Source organism: Muscardinus avellanarius (assembly GCF_963383645.1).
Source record: "Muscardinus avellanarius genome assembly, chromosome: 11".
NCBI lineage: Eukaryota > Metazoa > Chordata > Mammalia > Rodentia > Gliridae > Muscardinus > Muscardinus avellanarius.
The window spans coordinates 18230101-18250374 of record NC_137797.1 but is presented as its reverse complement, the minus strand read 5'-3'; the positions used below and the strand labels follow the sequence as shown (position 1 = coordinate 18250374).

Here is a 20274-nt window from a genome sequence, read left to right as displayed (position 1 = left end):
TTCAATCCCCAGTACTGTCAAAAAGCCAAAAAAATAAATAAATAAAAACAGTTGTCTTTTTTTTTTTTTTTTTGGTGGTCCAGGGGTTCCTGGAAGCCCTTTCTCCCCCAGGGCTACACTCCCAGACCTATTTTATGCTTTTTTTTTTTTTTTTAAACAGGGTCTCTTAAGCCAGCATGGCTGGCTTTGAACCTGCGTGATCCTCCTGTCTCCACCTCCCAAGCGCGGGGGTCACAAGCGTGCACCACCACACCCAGTCATTTGTTGTCTTTTTTTTATGAGCAGTTTCCCCCACACCTTGTGCTGTGGTCCATCTAGCCCTTGACCTGACTGATGCTGGAGGTGTGAGGAAAACAGTTCTGTTCCTATAAACTACGGTTGATCAAACGTTCACATCATGCTGGTGGAATACCTACCACCTTTCTGTGGCTTAGTGACAGCCATGAATCAGAAAGTTAGATTTAATGGTCTTTGATACAGAAATATCATTCTAAATGAATCTCCCAAATACTTTCAGAATGTTGTATATGTTGTATATTAAGTATGGTATTTATTTAAAGGTCTGTTGTAAATTAGTGTGTTATGTATCTATCACTATAGTAAAAATGTATGTATTTGCCTCAGTGCCTAGCATAGTGCCTTTTGCTTATTTGGAATACACAATGTTCATTGAACTATTTTTTCCTTTCTTTTGCCAATAAAGTAATTCAACCGAATCATCAGTTCTCAATCTTGTTCTATAATACCAAAGAAAAAAAATAGGATATGCATGAGTTTTAGATTTTTCCCATAAGCTTAATGTTGGAATCCTTGGGCTCCTCAGTCTGGTCACAGACCACTCTTGCTAGTTCCTGGGTTAGGAATGGTTGTGTGTGAACTTCCAGTGAGGAGTGAGAAAAGGCTGTTAGTAGAGTTTGGGGAAGGAAGTTATTTCTCGTCCTTAAAAACAAAGCACAGAGATGACTTCTGTCTTCCAAAGGAAGATAGAACTGTGTATCTTACAGTGGATACTTCCTAGAACTCATGTCTTCTTGGCCTTGACTGGTGCCAGCTTGTAATCCCAGTACTTGAGAGGCTGAGACAGGAGGATGGCACAGGTTCAAAGCCAGCCTCAGCTACTTAGGCCCTCTGCAACTTAGTGAGACCCTGTTTCAAAATAAAGAAAAAAAAAATAGGGCAGGGGGTGTAGCTCAGAGGTCGAATGCTCCTGGGTTCCATCCCCAGACCCGCAAAAAAATAAAAAAAGAAAAAAGAAGGAAAGAATCTGCACTCAAGAAAGCAGGGAGAATAAAAGAACATCGAATCCCTATATCAAGTAACTGTACACTGCACTCTTTTTGGACTTCTTTTGTGACAGTAACTTTACTTATTGTTAAAATCACCTTATAAGAGATTGTTTATATCCATTTCACAGCCAAGAAAAGTGGCACAGAGACACTAGGCAAATTCCCAAGGACACAGTGTCAGGTGGGGGACCCGGGTTTGAAGTTGTCACTGGCCATCGCAGGTGCCCCGGCCACTGTGAGACGCAGACTCCGAGGCTGCCTTGATCGTGCCCCATCCCAGGCATGCAGGTCAAGTTTCTCCATCAGTAAGAAGGGGACAGGATCTGCTTAGTACAGTTAGCGTCAGAAACCAGCACGTCGATGCACATCCATGCACAAAACAGCGCTCTGTAAAGAATACGCAGCAGGGAGTGGCAGACAACTCTAGGTTGCCAATGGCCTTCCACTCGGATTCCACTTCTGGAAATTTATCTGAAGTAAGTACGGCTTTGGTCACACATTCTTACAAAAGATTTATTGTGATTTTTTTTAATAGCAAAAAGCAAATCTTAATCTCCAAGAATAGAAAACCAGTCAAAATAAAGCTATTGAAATATGCAGAAATGAGCTGGGCGTGGTGGCGCACGCTATGTAATCCCAGCACTTGGGAGGCTGAGACAAGGAGGATCGCACAGGTTCGAAGCCAGCGTTGGCTACTTACTGAGGCTCTTAGCAACTCAGTGAGACTCTGTTTCCAAATAAAATATAACATAGGTCTGGGAGTATAGCCCAGAGGTAGAAAGCCCCTGGGTTCCATTTCTGGGACCCCTCCCCCCCAAAAAAATGAAAGAAATATGCAGAAATGGAGCCGGGCATGGTGGCACACGCTTGTAATCCCAGTATTTGGGAGGCTGAGACTGGAGGATTGTGGTTCGCAGCCAGCCTCAGCTATTTAGTGAGGCCATCGGCAATTTAGACCCAGTTTCAAAGTAAAGAATAAAAAATAGGGCAGGGGATCGAATGCCCCTGGGTTCTATCCCCAGACCCGCAAATAAAATAAAATATGCAGAAATGTATTTATTGACAGATGGTCAAGACACAATTTAAAAGGCAGATAAAGTTACACACAATATTGTAATCTTATTAAAGCATGTTCATTGAGAAATTATGGAGCAATCTCAAATATCTGAGGGTCTTAGCTCCCTTCTAACCCAGGTTTCCTTGACAGCGTTATTTTCTTAGCAGATCTGGAAAACAAAATTTAGTTCCTCATTGTGACTCTAGCTACTTCCACAACAGCTTTGCAGACAAAATCAATTGTGCTTAAATTTTTAGTTTGAGAAATACTTAGTGTGTGCCTTCTATTCACTCCCCAGCCCCTGATTTAGGTGTTGGGAATTAGGATTCACTTAGTTAAGACAACTAGCTTCATTGCATGAATAGTTAGTAGCTGTGTGATTTGGACAGGTTGCTTAACCTTTCTATTTGAAAGCAGGTGTCTGTTAAGCCCTCCTCCACATCAGGCACAGGCGACAGCACCTGTTATGAAGCTTATATTTTAATAGAGACCTACCAATGGTAAACATTCTAAACACTAATGAAAGAAGGTACAGTATGAACACGAGCGTGGGGCCTAGTTTAGAAAGAGGGAATGTGTGTACAGTTTGATACCTGCAGAGTGGAAAGGCTGCTGTGTGAGGGAAGTCTCAGGAAGAGGCAGCACTGTGCTGGTTCTGGCTCACACGTGTGGATTGCATGTGTTTTTTCCCAGCTTCTTGTTCAGAAAAATCTTTAACTGGTAGGTGGAAATCAGCCTTGGAGAGCGCATTTACACACAGATATTTGTAAATGCTACAAATTGGCCATTTCTTAGGTGTTTATCAGCACTCCACTGGAAGACAGGAACATAAGTACAAAGGCCTTGAGGTAGGAGCAGGTCTGGTCTGTGTGGGGAACATCAGGGCAGCCAGAAGGGCTAGAAGCCAAGGAGAGGGAGATTGGTAGAGATGAGTTCAGCGGTGGCCAGAAGCAAGTCTGATAGGCCATGGTCAGAACTCTGGACTTTATTCTAAGAAAAATAGGGGCCATTGGAGGATTTTGAGCGGAGGAACAACAGTGTGTGGCTTAAGCTTTGAGTAGGACCCCACAATGAAATCAGGAGGACCAATTGGGGAGACGTTGGCAAAAGCCTAGGTATTAGCTGACAGCTGCTTGTTCATAGGAGGTAGTATGAAGAGTACCTCTGTCTATTCACTTTTTCCAATAAGGTAAAGTTTAAATAACATTCAGGAAGTGTTCGGCCTAGTACCTGGCACACAGGAAGCCCTTAGCAAATGATTGCTGTTGTAAGAGAGATAGAACACCAACCTTGAGTTGGCAAGGGTGCTGATGGTTAGCAGGTGGATAACCCCAGCACTGGGTGGTCGGTCCTGTTGTGTGTGAGACAAGCGGGAGCTCAAAGGAGAGAGAAGCTTAGCTCAGCAGGGCTAGGAACAGCCCCAAGGGGAGTGTGCACTAAGGGAAGTTCTCTAGCTGAGCCGGGGGTGAGGAAGTTGAAGGAAGAAGTGCTCAGTGTCCACACCTCCCAGTTCAGGAGGGGATCGGGTCTCAGGGTCCTCCTTCCGCTTAGCAGGGTAACCAGGGATCTGAAGGAACAGGGCAGTTTTATTACCCAGCATATTAATTAAGCTGCCTAACACCCTGGATCATTTTATTGCAATTCAACTTAGCAATTTTTTTTTTTCCTTAAGGTACTGGGGATGGGACCCAGAGGTATTGTACCTGTGAGCTACACCCCCAGCCCTAATTTTTTTTTGTTGTTTTGTTTTGCAGTATGGGGGATGGAACCTAGAGGCTTTTAATTTTTGAAACAGGGTCTCGCTTCTTAGTTGTGAAGGGCCTAAGTAAGCTGAAGCTGTGTCTACAAACCGCGATCTCTGGTCTCCACCTCCCAAGTGCTGGGATTACATGCATATGTCACCATGCCTGGCCTACTTAGCAATTTTATAAATTCCTTGGTGCCTATGATCTATGGTCAGATATAAAAAACTCAGGCAGGTAAGAACTTTATAGAGCTTGCTATGGAAAAATACCCACTCCCATTTTGGTACTGGGCATTCTACCTTCCTGCTACACCCCTAGTCTTTTTTTTTTTTTTTTTAAACAGGGTCTTGTTAAGTTGTTGAGGGTCTTGCTAAATTGATGAGGCTGGTCTTGAACCTATTATCCTCCTGTCTTAACCTCCCAAGTACTGGGATTACATGTGTGTACCACAGTGATTAATTTTTTTTTTTTTTTCGAGTCTGGGGATGAAACCCAGAGGCATTCGACCTCCGAGCTACACCCCCTGCCCTGTTTTTTATTCTTTATTTTGAAACAGGGTCTCACTAAGTTACGGAGTGCCACACTAAATAGCTAAGGCTAGCCAGGCGTGGTGACGCACGCTGGTAATCCCTACACTTGGGAGGCGGAGACAGGAAGATCGCACAGGTTCGAAGCACAGCTGGCTTAAGAGACCCTGTTTCCAAGTTTAAAAAAATATAAAAAATAGGTCTGGGAGTGTAGCCCAGAGGTAGAAGGGTTTCCAGGAACCCCAGTACCACCAAAAAAAAAAAAAAAAAAAAAAAAAAAAAGCTGAGGCTGTCCACAAACCGCAATCCTCCAGTCTCAGACTCCCAAATGCTGGGATTACAAGCGTGCGCCACCATGTCCAGCTCACAGTGATAAATTTTTAATCTGAAGCCTACATGTGGCCTTTGGAAGATCTGTGAATCCCTGGAATATAGGTGCAGTATAATGTGAATGCACATGAATTTGGGGGTAGAAGTCGGACATAAAGGATCCATAGTTTTTACCAGATTCTCAACTCTGCAATTGACAGTACTGCCACCAAGATTAAAGTGACCTCGATAAAATCAAATCAGAAGAACAGGCATGCTTTTGTCTGCCGTTCTGCTGCAGCATCTCGTGCGGGCCTCGAGCAAAAGCTCAGCCAGAAGACCCGCAAAGGCTGGAGTCCCCCACGAGAAAAACTAGCCCTTCCCCCCTCAAAAGAATTATTTTAAAATTATTTGAATTAATATGTGTACTTGGAATTTTATGTATATGCATTATAAGTAAAATAGATGGCCAGCGACATGTGAGAGACTTAAGTCGGCAAAGATCTTTTTTTTTCCCAAAGATAATGTTTGGGCCAAAGATTAAGGTCAAGCTGACCTTAGTTAGGGCCAACATATAAGATTAAGTTCAAGCTGGCCTTGTGATATGCGGCAAAGCATACTTTCTGTGATTTATTAAATGTCTGGCACCCTGCCCTGAAGTCTGTTAAAAGCTTTTTCTGTCCTTAAAATTTCTGCTTGCATGACTGTGGTTTTGTCTATTTTGCCAAGAAAAAGAAAGTATAAAGATTGTTAACAAATCCTAAATAAAGTTGGAGCAGTTTGCATCTGGTCTTGTGTGTCAGTCTTCTCTCACTCAACCTCGACTCCTCTCACCAACACACGACCCCCGACTCCTGCTAGGGCTGGACCCCGGCACCATTCTACTATTAAAATTGAAAAAGTGGTATTCTAAGTCATAGAAAATCGGCTAAAACATTTAAAGGGTGGTTACTTGCTGTATATAATGATTCACACCTGTAATCCCCGGGCTCAGGCAAAGATCCTAAGGCCAACCTCAGCAACTGAGTCTCAACAAAATAAGCAAAAACAACAACTGTAGTTGTTCATCATAAGGCCTTTGTCATCTTACTCAAATATTCACTGTCATAGGGGCTCAGTGAATATTCATTGCAACTTAGAATTTAAAATTCAATACCACTAAATGGTAATTGAGCTATATAGTATAATACAAAGAATGCATAGAGGCAAAATTCACTCCGTTGGTCATGCCGGGCTCAAGCCTAGTATTCTTCCCTTTTAAAAACGTTGTTTGCCTCTGGTGGTTGTTCATCACTTACTGATTCCCCACGTGTGCTTCAACTGGTCTCCAAAGTAGTAAGTCCTTCCTGGGGGCTTCTTCAAAGCCAAAGAAACAAGACTGTTCACTGCAAGTTTACTTCAAAAGGAGAATTAATAAAAGTTAATTGCCCTGGCCATTTCCCGGAAACTTCTGTGATTCAGGAAACCACCTTCTGGTCACATCAGTGGTGACAATTTACCCACTTCTGTTTGACTATGAGAAATTAGAACTACGTCGGTTGTCATGCCATTTGTTTCTTCTTCTTTTTTTTTTTTGTTTTTTTGTTTTTTTGTTGTTGGTGGTGGTACTGGGGGTGGAACCCAGGGGCTTTCTACCAGACCTATTTTATACTTTATTTGGAAACAGGGTCTCACTAAGTTGCTGAGAGCCTCACTCAGTAGCTGAGGCTGGCTTCAGACCTGTGCGATCCTCTCGTCTCAGCCTCCCAAGCGCGGGGATTACAAGCGTGCGCCACCACGCCCGGCTTGTCATGCATGCCATTTCTTGAGTGCTGCAATCCAAGCACCCTGTTAAGCGCATTACATGCATTACTGAATCCTCGCAGCACCTAATGAGAGGGATTTTCATCGCCCTTAATAGATCCCAAACCTAGACTCAGATGCTAGGTGGCCAGCTGACTTTCCCAGGGTCACGCAGCAGAACCAGTAGGTTAAAACTGGACAGTGAGCTCTCCAGTGAAGGCCGAGTCGGCGGCTGAGGGAGAAGTGCCTTTCCACCATGCTGCTGCGTTGGTGCTCCTTGGGATAACAGGTGAGAAAAACAGTCTAAGAATTGATGATCACTGGGAAGGGTACTGGGGTATTTGTTTATCTCATTCGTTAACCTGTCTCAGTATGTACTTAAATAGCAGTGAAGGGAAACAATTCAATTTAACCGAGTATCCACGCCATTGCTTTGAATCCTTGTAACAGAGGTCTCGAAGAAGGCATTACTCTCTATCGTACACACGAGGAGGCCAAGCCTCGAAGAGGTTGCATAATTTCCCAGTCACACAGTAAGATGGTAATGTGAACCAAAATTGGCCTTCAAAGGTTACTTACTTTCTCCTCTATAATATTTTGTTCTTAAAGTCACTTAATAGAGTAAGCTATAGGGCCAAAGATCATGTCATTTAAGTTTTGTATGCGCTTCAGAACATAATATAGCACCTTGTACCTAGCAAGTCGATGGGACATGCTTGTGGGCTGATCGCCTATAACAGTAAGTTAAAAAACAGCACCAATGGGCTGGGTGTGGAGGCACGTGCCTGTAACCACAGTACTCGGGAAGCTGAGTCAAGAGGATCACAGGTTTGAGATCAGCCTCAACAACTCAGTGAGACCCTGTTTCCAAATAAAATATAGGTCTGGGAGTGTAGCCCAGAGGAAGAAGGCCCCTGGGTTCCATCCCCAGTACCACACACAAAAAAAGTGCTCAGGCACATGCGTAGATGCCAGCAGTGGCCTGACCCTCTTCATGGTCTGTGGTGTATTTGTTGGCTCGTGGCTGGTCCCTCCGCAGAACACAGGCTCCAGCATATGGAGAGTTGAGAAGTGGTGCAGTTGGCCACAGGTTCCCTGTGATGGCACTGTGCTAATACTCCAGGGTCACGGTCTTGGTTTTGAGGTACTCATTCAGCGCTTCCTCTCCTAGGGAAGAGAAAAGCAGCTGATGAGCCATGTTCAAAGGTGGACGTGGTATCACCAGACTCAGACATGGATAAGTCTCAACACATGCAACACAGTCTACCTGCAGATTTTTGTAACTGCGGGTTCTGATTTAGTTAGGTTAAGAGAGGACTCCCAGGTTCTGTATTCCTACCCATCTCTCTCAAAGCAGATGCTTGTGGTCCATGGACCACACTGAGTCATAAGAGCTACCCAGCCTTTTAAGGATTGAAGTGTCTTTATTGGTCAGCTTCAGACCAAACCCTTCCTCCTTTATTTCCTTGCTGGATAATAGATTCCATCTTCATCCTTTGTCCATTTAGGCTGAGCAAAAGTAATTGGGTGCCAGGCATGGTGGTGCACACTTGTAATCCCAGTACTTGGGAGGCTGAGACAGGAGGATCACAGGTTTACAACCAGCCTCAGCAACTTGTGAGGCCCTCCACAAAGTAGTGAGACCCTGTTCCAAACTGAAAGAATAAAATATAGGGCTAAGGGTGTAGCTTGGAAGTAGAATATCCCTGGGTTCCATCCCCAGTTCTGAAAAAAAGAAAATAATCAGGTGACTGTCCTTTAAATTATATTAAGTGAAGCTGAGTAAGGCCAAGTGTGGCAAACACCTGTAATTTCAGGACTTGGGAGGTTGAGATAGAAGGATCACTGGTTTGAAGCCAGCCTCAGCAATTTAGCTAGACTGAGCGACCTAGTGAGACCCTGTTTCCAAAATTAAAAAATAAGCGGGGAGGGTGGATAGCAGAATGTCTCCGGGGTCAATCCCCAGTACTGCAAAAAAGAAAAAAAAATAAGTGAAGCTCACAGATGAATCTAGTCCAATGTGCAGCTAAGGTTGAAAAGCACTGGGCTAAGGGGACTTAAAATTTGGAGAGGAAGAGACTGCTCAGCAATCTGCAGCGTTTCAAAGTAAAACATATCTTAAGGTGTTGATTACACCGTCAGAAGACAAGTGAAAATAGTTGCCTCACTTTGCAGTAAAAGTGTCCCGAGAAAGAGCCCACTGGGTTCTGGATCCAGGGACAAAAACCAGATTGAAGGGAAAATGCCTGTGCCTTTGCCCCCAGGAATTTAAAATGAACCACTTTTATTGCTGTAAACACATTGCCAAAAATCATCAGGAAAGAGAAAATGTAAAAAAGAAAAAGAAAAAAAAAAACCTCAAAGCAATGCCTGGCTTTGAATTCTCTGCCAGTGCTTGACTGTGTGGCTTTGGACCACTCACCAAATCTCCCTGAACACTGTTTTCCTCCTTCTCCCTCCATCATAAGAATCTCCTAGAACCCACTGTGACAACCGCTTCAAAGGAATGAGTGCCAGTCCTCACGGTGAGTGTACTCCAGGCCTTTCACAAACACTGAGGCCAAGTTCCCGACCTTCCAACACATCTGGCCAGTTGCAGTGTTGACTGGTCATCACCAGCGCAGAGAGGCTTTACCCTGGGAGCTAGCGAGTGTCTCCACCCATGTTCCTATCTTGGTTCCATTTAGTACCACAAAAACGCAACCAAGATGCTCAATGTCAGTTAAAATAAATAAATAAATAAATAAATAAATAAATATATACATACATACATGTATACATGTATATATGTATACATACACATACACATACACACATATACATACATACACACAGACATATACATACATACACACACACACACACACACACATATATATATATATATATATATATATATATATATATATATATGAGAAAGAGAACACAGTGGCACACACCTGTAATCCCAAACTTGGGAGGCTGAGACAGGAGGATTGCAGGTTTGAGGTCAGCTTCAACAACTTAGCAAGACCCTGTTTTAAAAAAAAAATTTTTTTTAAAGGGCTAGAGGTGTAACTTGGAAGTAGAATTCAATCATCATTGTCAAAACAAGCATTTTAGCATCTGGGTAAAGTAGTGTACACTAATAATCCCAGCATTTGGGAGGCTGAGACTGGAGGATTATAGGTTTGTGGTCAGCCTCAGCTACTTAGTGAGGCCCTGTTTCAAAATAAAGAATAAAGCCAGGCGTGGTGGCGCACACCTGTAATCCCCGGGCTTGGGAGGTGGAGACAGGAGGATCGCGCTGGTTCAGAGCCAGCCTCGCTGGCTTAAGAGACCCTGTTTCCAAATAAAATAAAAAATAAAATAGGTCTGGGAGTGTAGCCCGGAGGTAGAAGAGCTTCCAGGAACCCCAGTACCACCAAAAAAATAAAATAAATAGAAAGAAAGAAAGAAAGAAAGAAAGAAAGAAAGAAAGAAAGAAAGAAAGGCAGGAGTTGTAGCTCAGAGGTAAAATGCCCCTGGGTTCAATCCTCAGTACCGCAAAAAAAAAAAAAAAAAAAGTAAAAGAGCCTTTTCTTCTTTCAATGTTAACTCCTTTTGAAAAGAAACACCTTCCTGCACCATTTGTATACTTTCTCTGGATGTATGTTTTGCTCAATAAACATGTTTAACACTTTAAAAAAAGTCTGTACCTTTTAAATTCAAATCTAACTGCCACAGCAAATGCCTATCAAAATACTCAAGAGTGTGTGAAACGGAGCACGTTTTTCTGTGAAGTGGCAACAACACTGATATGCAGTAGAAAAGTAAAGCCGCACAAACCTAAGTCTTTTCCAAAGCCAGACTGTTTGACTCCGCCAAACGGGGCTGCCACGTCCGTCTTGTTGTAGGTGTTAATGAACACGGTTCCCGCTTCGAGTTTTTCACTCACATACATGGCTTTGTTTATGTCTTTTGTGAAGACCCCCGAGGCCAGGCCATACTCTGTGTTATTGGCCCGCTGCAACACACCATCGATGTCTCTGCAAGGTCGTTTTCAGGAAGACAGTAAAACTTCATTAAATGCAAAGCAAGACACTCCTTTCACATTCTGAACATTTTTCCTCTTTGTGTTAGAGACAGGAAAAGCTCTTGGCCACCTGCCTAGATTTTTATAAATGAGAACTTCCAAGCTTGCACTAAAAGAAGGCCCTCACGAATGTTACAACACTGGTTTTGAATGTATATCACACATCGTTCTTAAAAATCTGATCCTAATGCCAGGCGTGGTGGCGCACGCTTGTAATCCCCGCGCTTGGGAGGCAGAGACAGGAGGATCGCGCAGGTTCGAAGCCAGCCGTGCGTGCTGGCTTAGGAGACCCTGTTTCCAAATTAAAATATAAAATAGGTCTGGGAGTGTAGCCCGGAGGTAGAAGGGCTTCCAGGAACCCCAGTACCACCAAAATAAATAAATAAATAAAAATCTGATCCTAAGTCAGCTTTTCAGTTTTCTGTGCTTGTCACTCATGGCCTCCCCACTGCCTTCCTTCTCCTTTGAACCTCTCTGCTAGATTTTCAAAGCATCCCTCCTTTTCTCCCATCACTGAAGAATCTGTACACACAGTTTATGTCTCCTTTAGGGCTCCTCACCCAGGCTTTTCCAGGTCCGCCAGTCCTGCCACTAGGCAGCAGAGTGGTGGTTGAGTAACAGGGCCCCGCAGCCAGACCATCTGTGTAAATTTAGCCGAATGCTTATTCTTGCAAAAAACAGAAATAACAGTGAAGGACTTCCTGGACATGGTGGTGCATGCCTGTCATCCTAGTACTTGAGAGGCTGAGACCAGGAGGGTCACAGGTTTGAGATCAATCTCAGCAACTTAGCAAGACCCTTGCAACTTAGTGAGACCCTGTTTCAAAATAAAAAGTTTAAAAATAGGGCTGAGGGTGCAGCTCAGAGGCAGACTGCTCCGGGGTTCAATCCTCAGTAACTAACACAACACACACACACACACACACACACACACACACACACACACAGAGAGAGAATAAAGAATTTAGGAAGATGGAACTAACAGTGCCTTGATCTCAGGAATTGGTCAGTGAAAGTCAGCTCTAATGCCAGGCATGGTGGCGCACACTTGTAATCCCAGCATTTGGGAGGCTGAGACTGGAGGATCACGGTTCGTGGGCAGCCTCAACTACTTAGTGAGGCCCTCTGTAACTTAGCAAGACCCTGTTTCAAAATAAAGAATAAAAAATAGGGCAGGGAGTGTAGCTCGGAGGTCAAATGCCCCTGGGTTCCATCCCCAGACCCGCAAAAAAAAAAAAAAAAAAAAGTCAGCTCTAAGGAGGGAGCCCTTATTCCTTCAAACTGGGTATTTTGGTAGAACAAACTGTGTGGTGCTGGTTTCTCTTTGAGTGCTAATGTTTCAACCTCTGTAAAGTGGAGGATGAGACACCCCAAGGGCAAGGATAACGTCTTATATTTCTTACAGTGTTCTATCAACAAATTAGAGTGAATGCACTTACAATCTTAAAAAGGCCGGGTGATTTTCCAGCCTTTTGACACAGGACACAGTCGTTGGTAGGTATCTGAGGGGAGCTGTATCCAGATCCCCCCAGATATAAATCTGTGGAAGCTCAAGGCCCATATGCAAAATGTATAAAATTGCCTCTAGGCTGTGTGCATCCTTCTGTATACTTTAAATTATTTCTACATTGCTTATAATATCTAACATTATGCAAATGCTATACCGCTAAACTGTATCGTTAGTGTGTTAGTGGAATAATGAGAAGAAAAATCCTGTATATGTTCAATACCGATGAAATATTTTCTTCTTTTTTAATACTTTTATTGGTGCATTATAGTCTCACATTATAAAATGTAGCTCATAGTGATAGTGATATACATGCACACAGCAATATTTTCTTTCTTTGCTTTTTTAAAATTTATTTTCTTTTTTCTTTTTTCTCTGCAGTACTGGGGATCAAATCCAGGTCCTCATGCATGCTGGACGGGCACTGACCCACTAAGTTACAGCCCCAGCCCTTAAGTTGTAGTGTGTGTGTGTGTGTGTGTGTGTGTGTGTGTGTGTGTGTGTTACTAGGGATGGAACACGGGGCATTCTACCATTGAGCTATACCCCAGCCCTATTTTTTATTTTTTATTTTGAAACAGGGTCTCATTGAGTTACAAAGGGTGTCCCTAAATAGCTGAGGCTGGCCATGAACCATGATCCTCCTGTCTCGGCCTCCCAAATGCTGGGATTACAAGCGTGCACCACCATACCCAGCTTAAGTTGTATTTTGAGAAAGGGTCTTGCTAAATTGTCTAGGCTGGCCTTGAACATGTGGCCCTCCTATCTCAGTCAGCCTCCCAAGTAGCTGGCGTTACAAACATGTGCCACTACCCCTAGCCATATGCAATTTAAAAAAATCAATCTGTTATTGGTTGGTTGAATTGTTGATCTAGAGCCTTTCGAGATGGGAAGGACAGGTGTATGTACACCCTCAAAAGAGGAGAGACACGAACCTGTTCTCTCAGCTGAGTCAAGTTCCAACATGCCTCCCATGGTGTATCTCATCTTTTAATCCTAATGCTTAAAAATGCATGCACTAGCCGGGCGTGGTGGCGCACGCTTGTAATCCCCGCGCTTGGGAGGCAGAGACAGGAGGATCGCGCTGGTTCGGAGCCAGCCGTGCGCGCTGGCTTAGGAGACCCTGTTTCCAAATAAAAAAAATGTAAAAATAGGTCTGGGAGCGTAGTCCGGAGATAAAAGGGCTTCCAGGAACCCCATTACGACCAAAAAAAAAAAAAAAAAAAAAAAAAAAAAAAAAAATGCATGCACTAGCCAGGGGTGGTGGCACACACTTGTAATCACAGCATCCGGGAGACTGCAGTTTGCGGACAGCCTCAGCTACTGCTTAGTGAAGCCCTTTACAACTCAATGAGACCTTGTTTCAAAATAAAGAATAAAAAAAATAGGGCTGTGGCCGGGCGTGGTGGCGCACACTTGTAATCCCCGCACTTGGGAGGCGGAGACAGGAGGATCACGCTGGTTTGAAGTCAGCCGCGCTGGCTTAAGAGACCCTGTTTTCAAAAAATAAAAAAGTATAAAATAGGTCTGGGAGTGTAGCCAGGAAGTAGAAGGGCTTCCAGGAACCCCAGTACCACCAATAATAATAATAATAATAATAATAATAATAATAATAAGGCTGTGGGTGTAGCTCAAAGGTAGAAAGTCCCTGGGTTCTGTCCCCAGTACCGCCAAAAAAGAAAAAGAAAAAAAAAAAAAAAGAAAAAAAGCATGCACCAGCCAGGCATAGTGGTGCACACCTGTAGTTCTAGTACTTGGAAAACTGAGACAGGAGGATCACAGGCTTGAAGACAGCCTCAGCAAATAGTGAGACTCATGAACCGAATGAGACCCTATTTCACAATAAAAATAGGCCGGACATAGTGGTGCATGCTTATAATCCCAGTACTTGGAAGACTGAGACGAGAGAATCAGGTTCAAAGCCAGCCTCGGAAAATTAGAGAGGCTGTCAGCAGCCTACTGAGATCCTGTTGCCAAGTAAATAAAATCAGGCTTGGGCTGTAGCTCAGAGCTAGAATGCCTCTGAGCTCAATCCCCAGTTAGAAAAAAATAAAAATAAAATAAGATTAGGGGTATAGTTCAGTTTGCCCCTGGGTTCGATCATCAGTCACACACACACACACACACACACACACACACACACACACACAGAAAATCCTTCACTATAGCTTAGATACCTTAGTGTCCTCAAAAGCCTCTTACACTGTGACTATCAAGTCTATCACTGGCTAAGAAGTCTTTCCAAAGTCTCCATTCATTTTTTTCATCCACCTTCTCATTGGTCAAAGTAAACCATATGTTATTCTGAAGAGTTCTGGGCACTACTCCATGAGAATCCACCGTATTCAAGATGTGTATATGAACTCGGTGGTCCTCTCTGACATGCTAGGCACTTTGGAGAGTTGCATGTAGTATAACAACCAGCATGTCATTTTCACTTGAACATACGGTGACTGTGGACATGGCTCTAACATGCTGCATATATGGTCTGCTGTGGCAGGAGACCCCCCAACCCCGTCCTTTAGGAAAATCAGATGTGTGTGCAGGAACCTCAGTGTGAAAGCTAGATTCGTTATTTCTCAGTTACTTAACTTGAGCCATGGAGATTGCATGTCCACTGTACAAAACGGAAATCTAATTAGTTAAAATCCCATCATACCTGCCATTAAAGTAAACTGAGAAGCAGAAAGAGCTTACCAGCCGCAATGTTAGCAAAAAAAAAAAAGCTTCTTTTACTTCATTAGCTTTTTTTTTTTTTGGTGGTGGTACTGGGGTTCCTGGAAGCCTTTCTACATCCGGGCTACACTACACTCTTGGACCTATTTTATATTTTTTTATTTGGAAACAGGGTCTCTTAAGCCAGAGAGGCTGGCTCCAAACCGGCACGATCCTCCTGTCTCTGCCTCCCAAGCGTGGGGATTACAAGCGTGCGCCACCACGCCCGGCGCAAACTATTCTTAAGGTAGAGGATTACACGGTCATCAATTTCACACTCTGTCTACAGACCCCACGGCAGAAGAGGAAGAAGTTTCCTAATCAGAACCCAAGTCCAGTGGTGCCTGAAGAACGTACCCATTTGGGAACTTAGAAATGACCATAACTGGCCCAAAGGACTCCTCTTTGGCAAGGTACATGTGGTCCTCCACATCTGTAAACACAGTTGGTTCCATAAAAAAACCTTTTTGGAAAAAAGAAAAGAAAATCAATGACAGATGAAGTCATTTACAATTCGTAGTTATTTCACTTAAGTACAATTTCCCACTCCTGGATCAGTAAAACCAAGAGAAATTTCTTGTCTTTACTTGGCGTTGGCATTCTTAGGTTTTTATTTTTTAATGTCTTTTTTTTTTGTGGTACTGGGGTTTCTGGAAGCCCTTCTACCCCCGGGCTACACTCCCAGACCTATTTTATATTTTAATTTGGAAACAGGGTCTCCTAAGCCAGCATGCACGGCTGGCTTCCAACCTGCGCGATCCTCCTGTCTCCACCTCCCAAGCGAGGGGATTACAAGCGTGCGCCACCACGCCCAGCTTGACTTTTTTTTAAACATAACCACAATACAGTATCACACCTAACAAAATTATTGCTCATTATTTGTAGTTTATATTTTACTTTCTCTCATGGTTTTGGCAATAACTTTTGCAATTGATTTGTTTAATTAAGAATTCAATACATTGCATTTGTTTGTTGGGTTTCCTTTTCTTTCTTTCTTTTTTTCTTCTTTTTTTTGGTGGTACTGGGGATGGAATCCTTCTACCTCTGGGCTACACTCCCAGACCTATTTTATATTTTTTTATTTGGAAACAGGGTCTCTTAAGCCAGCAAGGCTGGCTTCGAACCTGCATGATCCTCCTGTCTCTGCCTCCCAAGTGCGGGGATTACAAGTGTGCACCACCACGCCTGGCTTGTTGGGTTTCTTAAGTATCTTTTATTTTAAAATTTCCTCCCTATTTTTACATGCCATTGACTTTTTGAAGATATTGGGTCAATTTTCCTATAGAATGTCTTACCTACTTTTTTTCTTTTTTTAACTGGGAATTGAACCAGGGGCATTCTGCCTCTGAGCTGCACCAACAGTTCCTTTTAGTTTTTCTTTTGAAACAGGGTCTCTCTAAGTTGCTGAAGGTCTTGTTAAATTGCTGAGGCTAGCCTGGGAACTGTAATCCTCCTGTCTTATCCTCTCAAGTACTGGGATTACAAGCGTATGCCACCACACGCGGTGCTCCTATTTATTTTTGCATTAAGATGAGGCCAAGAGCCCGGCGTGCTGGCGCGCGATTGTAATCCCCGCGCTTGGGAGGCTGAGACAGGAGGATCGCAAAGGTTCGAAGCCAGCCTCAGCTACTTAGAGAGGCTCTCAGCAACTTAGTGAGACCCTGTTTCCAAATAAAATATAAAATAGGTCTGGGAGGGTAGCCCAGAGGCAGAAAGCCCCTGGGTTCCACCCCCAATATCACCAAAATAAATTAATAATAATAATAATTAATAATAATAATAATAATAATAATAAATAAAATAAAAAGATGAGGCCAAGACAAAAATCGTTAACATCCATTCCAACCTGAGAAGGCCAGCGCCCCACAGCCCCTGCAGAGGTGACCTTACCTGGCCTGTGCACTTGTCTTCCCCCATACACCAAGGTGGCCCCCTCCTTCACTCCAGCTTCGCAGTACTGCAGCAGCTTTTCCAAGTGGGCTTGATGATTTTGGGGTCCATGATCAGTCGATCTGTCAAGTGGATCACCAATTTTCATCTTTTTAATTTCTTCCACCTGTTTGGTACCCAGTTCACAAAACACAATTCACTGTTAATAATAATAATAATAGATACCACCGGGTGTGGTGGTGCACGCTTGTAATCCCAGCATTCGGGAGGCTGAGACCAGAGGATCGCAGTTCGTGGACAACCTCATCTACTTAGTGAGGCCCTTTGCAACTTAGTGAGACCCGGTTTCCAAATAATGAATAAAATTAGGGCAGGGGGTGTAGCTCGGAGGTCGAATGCCTCCGGATTCCATTCACAAGCCTGGAAAAAAAAAAAAATGGATACCCTCGACTGCGTTTCCATCACAGGTGGGCGCTATACTAAGCTCTTCTGTCATTTAGTCTTCAACCAGCCCGGGTAGTAGAGATTTATCATTTCCCTTAGAGAAGAAACTGAGAGCTAAAGAGATTAAATTACTTTCCCCAAGTACATACAACCACTGTTTTTCATTTTTTTTTTTTCTCTTTGGTACCAAGGATTTAACCCAGGGTCATTCCACCTGTGAGCTAAACCCTCAGCCTTGTTTTATTTATTTTGAAACAGGGCCTCACCAAGTTGCTGAGATTGGCCTTGAACAGGCGATCCTTCTATCTCAGCCTCCTGAGTGCTGAGATTACAAGCATGCACTACCATGCCCTGCCAGCTCAACCACTTTTTGTTTTTCAGTACTAAGATTGAGCCCAGAGGCATTCTACCTTTGAGCTACACCCCAGTTAAATTTTTTTTTATTCTCTCTTTTGAAATAGGGTCTAAGTTGCAGAGGGCCTTACTAAATAGCTGAAGCTTATCATCAACCTCCTGCCTCAGCCTCCCAACTACTGGAATTATAAGTGTGTGCCACCATGGCTGAATGAACTACTATTTTCTAACAGAATATAAGCTACATACATAATATTAAAATTATCCTGAATATTAATCCACTAAAAGAGCAAACCAGTATTCCTGGAATTTTTATTAAGATGGAATTTTCATTCTTACGTTCTTCGTGGCAAAAGAATCTCTAAAATGACCATATTGTTACTCGCCCTCTTTAATTGTGGCAGACTGCCCGTGTGAAATTCTCACGGTATAGCCACAACAGAGGAACTGCTAGAATGTTCCGAGGACAGACGGTCCTTACTGCGCGCTGTTCATCACTGACCTGTCTTTGTAAGTGTTTCTTGTGCTCCGTGGCTGTCTTAACCCATTTCTGCATGTTCTGATGCTAAGTCCCGCTCCAGTAAGAGGAGAGGAAGACAGTAGCCATGAGCCTCCACGGGCCCATGCGTTTGAAGATAGGTCTGGAGTCACCCCTCGGTGCCTGGCTCAGGGCCCGGCTCAGGGCCCGGCTGGATGGGAAGCTCTGGGTGGGCAGGGACCAGGCCCGCCTTGCTCACCTCTGGATTCTCAGCATCCAGCATGGTGTTTGGCATTAAGTAGATGCTCAAGAAATAGCTACTGAGGATGACAGGTTCACCGCCAGCCTCAGCAGCTCAGTGAGGCTCTCAGCAACTTAGTGAGACCCTGCTCCCAAATAAAATATAAAACAGGTCTGGGAGGGTAGCCCAGAGTTGGAAGGCCCCCGAGTTCCGTCCCCAGCACCACACACACATACACACACAAAGAAATAGCTACTGAATGCATGCGAAGAGTGTATGCAAAACATGTTTGCCAGCCGGGCGTGGTGGCGCATGCTTGAAATCCCAGCATTTGGGAAGCTGAGACCGGAGGATCATGATCGTGGTTCGCGGACAGCCTCAGCTACTTAGTGAGGTCCTCTGCAACTTAGTGAGACCCTGTATCAAAATAAAGAATAAAAAGCAGGGCAGGAGGTGTAGCTCAGAGGTCAAAATGCCCCTGGGTTCCATCCCCAGACCAGCAAAAAAATGAAACAACAAAAAACATGGTTGTCAGTGGACTGGTAACAGCAAATCTTTCAAATTTCTGGTCTCAGCATTTGAAATTTCACCAAGTTGTAGCTGGCCCTAAAAGCCTATGATGTATAGTACTGAAAATTGAATTTTATTAGGACACAAGCTTAATTATACTGATGTCTAGGAGGCAGCCATGGCCCACCCACTGCCTGTTACCTGCCTTTCTGTATGACTTCCTTATCTACCCTCTTGAAGAAAGTATTATTTTATTATTATTAATTATTAATTTATTTTTGGTGAGATGAGATATAAGAAATTGGCCTTGGGGGGAAGACAAAAACTAGGTGCTGGATTTCAAATATAAGCAAGTTCACGATTACTATTAAATATAATGCAGTATAATTTAGAGTTTATTTTAGCCAGAGAATTCACCTTCATAATCCTATAAATGACTTTTTGTGTGTGTGTGTGTGCGGTACTGGGGATGGAACCCAGGGGCATCTGCCTCCAAGCTATAATCCCAGCCCTACTTTTTATTCTTTATTTTGAAACAGGGTCTCACTGAATTGCGGAGGGCCTAAGTAGCTGTGGCTGTCCGCGAACTGCTATCCTCTTGTCTCAGCCTACCAAGTACTGAGATTATAAGCGTGGGCCACCATGCCTGGCTTCTGGAAGTATTTTGAAACAAATTTCAGACGCATATTATTAACATATTTGTAAATATGTCAGCAAGCTGTAAAACATACGGACCTTATTTCAGTGCTGGATTGAACCCAGGATCTTATGTATGCTAAGGACATGCTCTTTCACTGAGCCACACTCCTCCCAGTTGGGGAGGGAGGGGGGGAGAGTCTGTGTGTGTGACTGGGGATTATTGAACAGAGGGACTTTCTGCCTTTGAGCCTTATTATTATACTGATTATCATTACTGATTATTATTATACTGATTATTATTACTACTACTACTACTAATAATAATAATAATAATAATATATTATTATTATTATTATTATTATTATTATTATTATTTTGGTGGTACTGGGGTTCCTGGAAGCCCTTCTACTTCCGGGCTACACTCCCAGACCTATTTTTACATTTTATATTTGGAAACAGGGTCTCCTAAGCCAGCGTGCGCGGCTGGCTTCGAACCTGCATGATCCTCCTGTCTCTACCTCCCAAGCGCAGGGATTACAAGCGTGCGCCACCACTCCCGGCGAGCCTTATTTTTTATTTTTTGTTTTGAAACAGGGTCTCGCTAGGTTGTTGAGAGTCTCACTATGTTACTGGGACTATCCTTGAAACTATGATTCCCCTGTCTTAGCCTCCAAAATACAGGGATCACAGGCTTGCACCAGCACACCCAGCTAAGACTAATATTTTACAAACATAA

The 20274-nt window shown here is 43.5% G+C and overlaps 1 protein-coding gene across 1 annotated transcript in view; it reads right to left on the bottom strand.

The window, feature by feature from the left end:
- Positions 1 to 7817: 7817 nt before the first annotated feature.
- ALDH1L2 (aldehyde dehydrogenase 1 family member L2) overlaps positions 7818 to 20274 on the bottom strand; it is a gene marked incomplete at both ends in the record, with an annotated part of 57127 nt that continues 44670 nt past the window's right edge. The window contains 4 exons of the mRNA XM_080705065.1: positions 7818 to 7873; positions 10514 to 10713; positions 15340 to 15445; positions 16873 to 17038. Coding sequence (XP_080561191.1) covers positions 7818 to 7873; positions 10514 to 10713; positions 15340 to 15445; positions 16873 to 17038 — 528 coding nt within the window. The remainder of the gene's footprint in view (positions 7874 to 10513; positions 10714 to 15339; positions 15446 to 16872; positions 17039 to 20274) is intronic.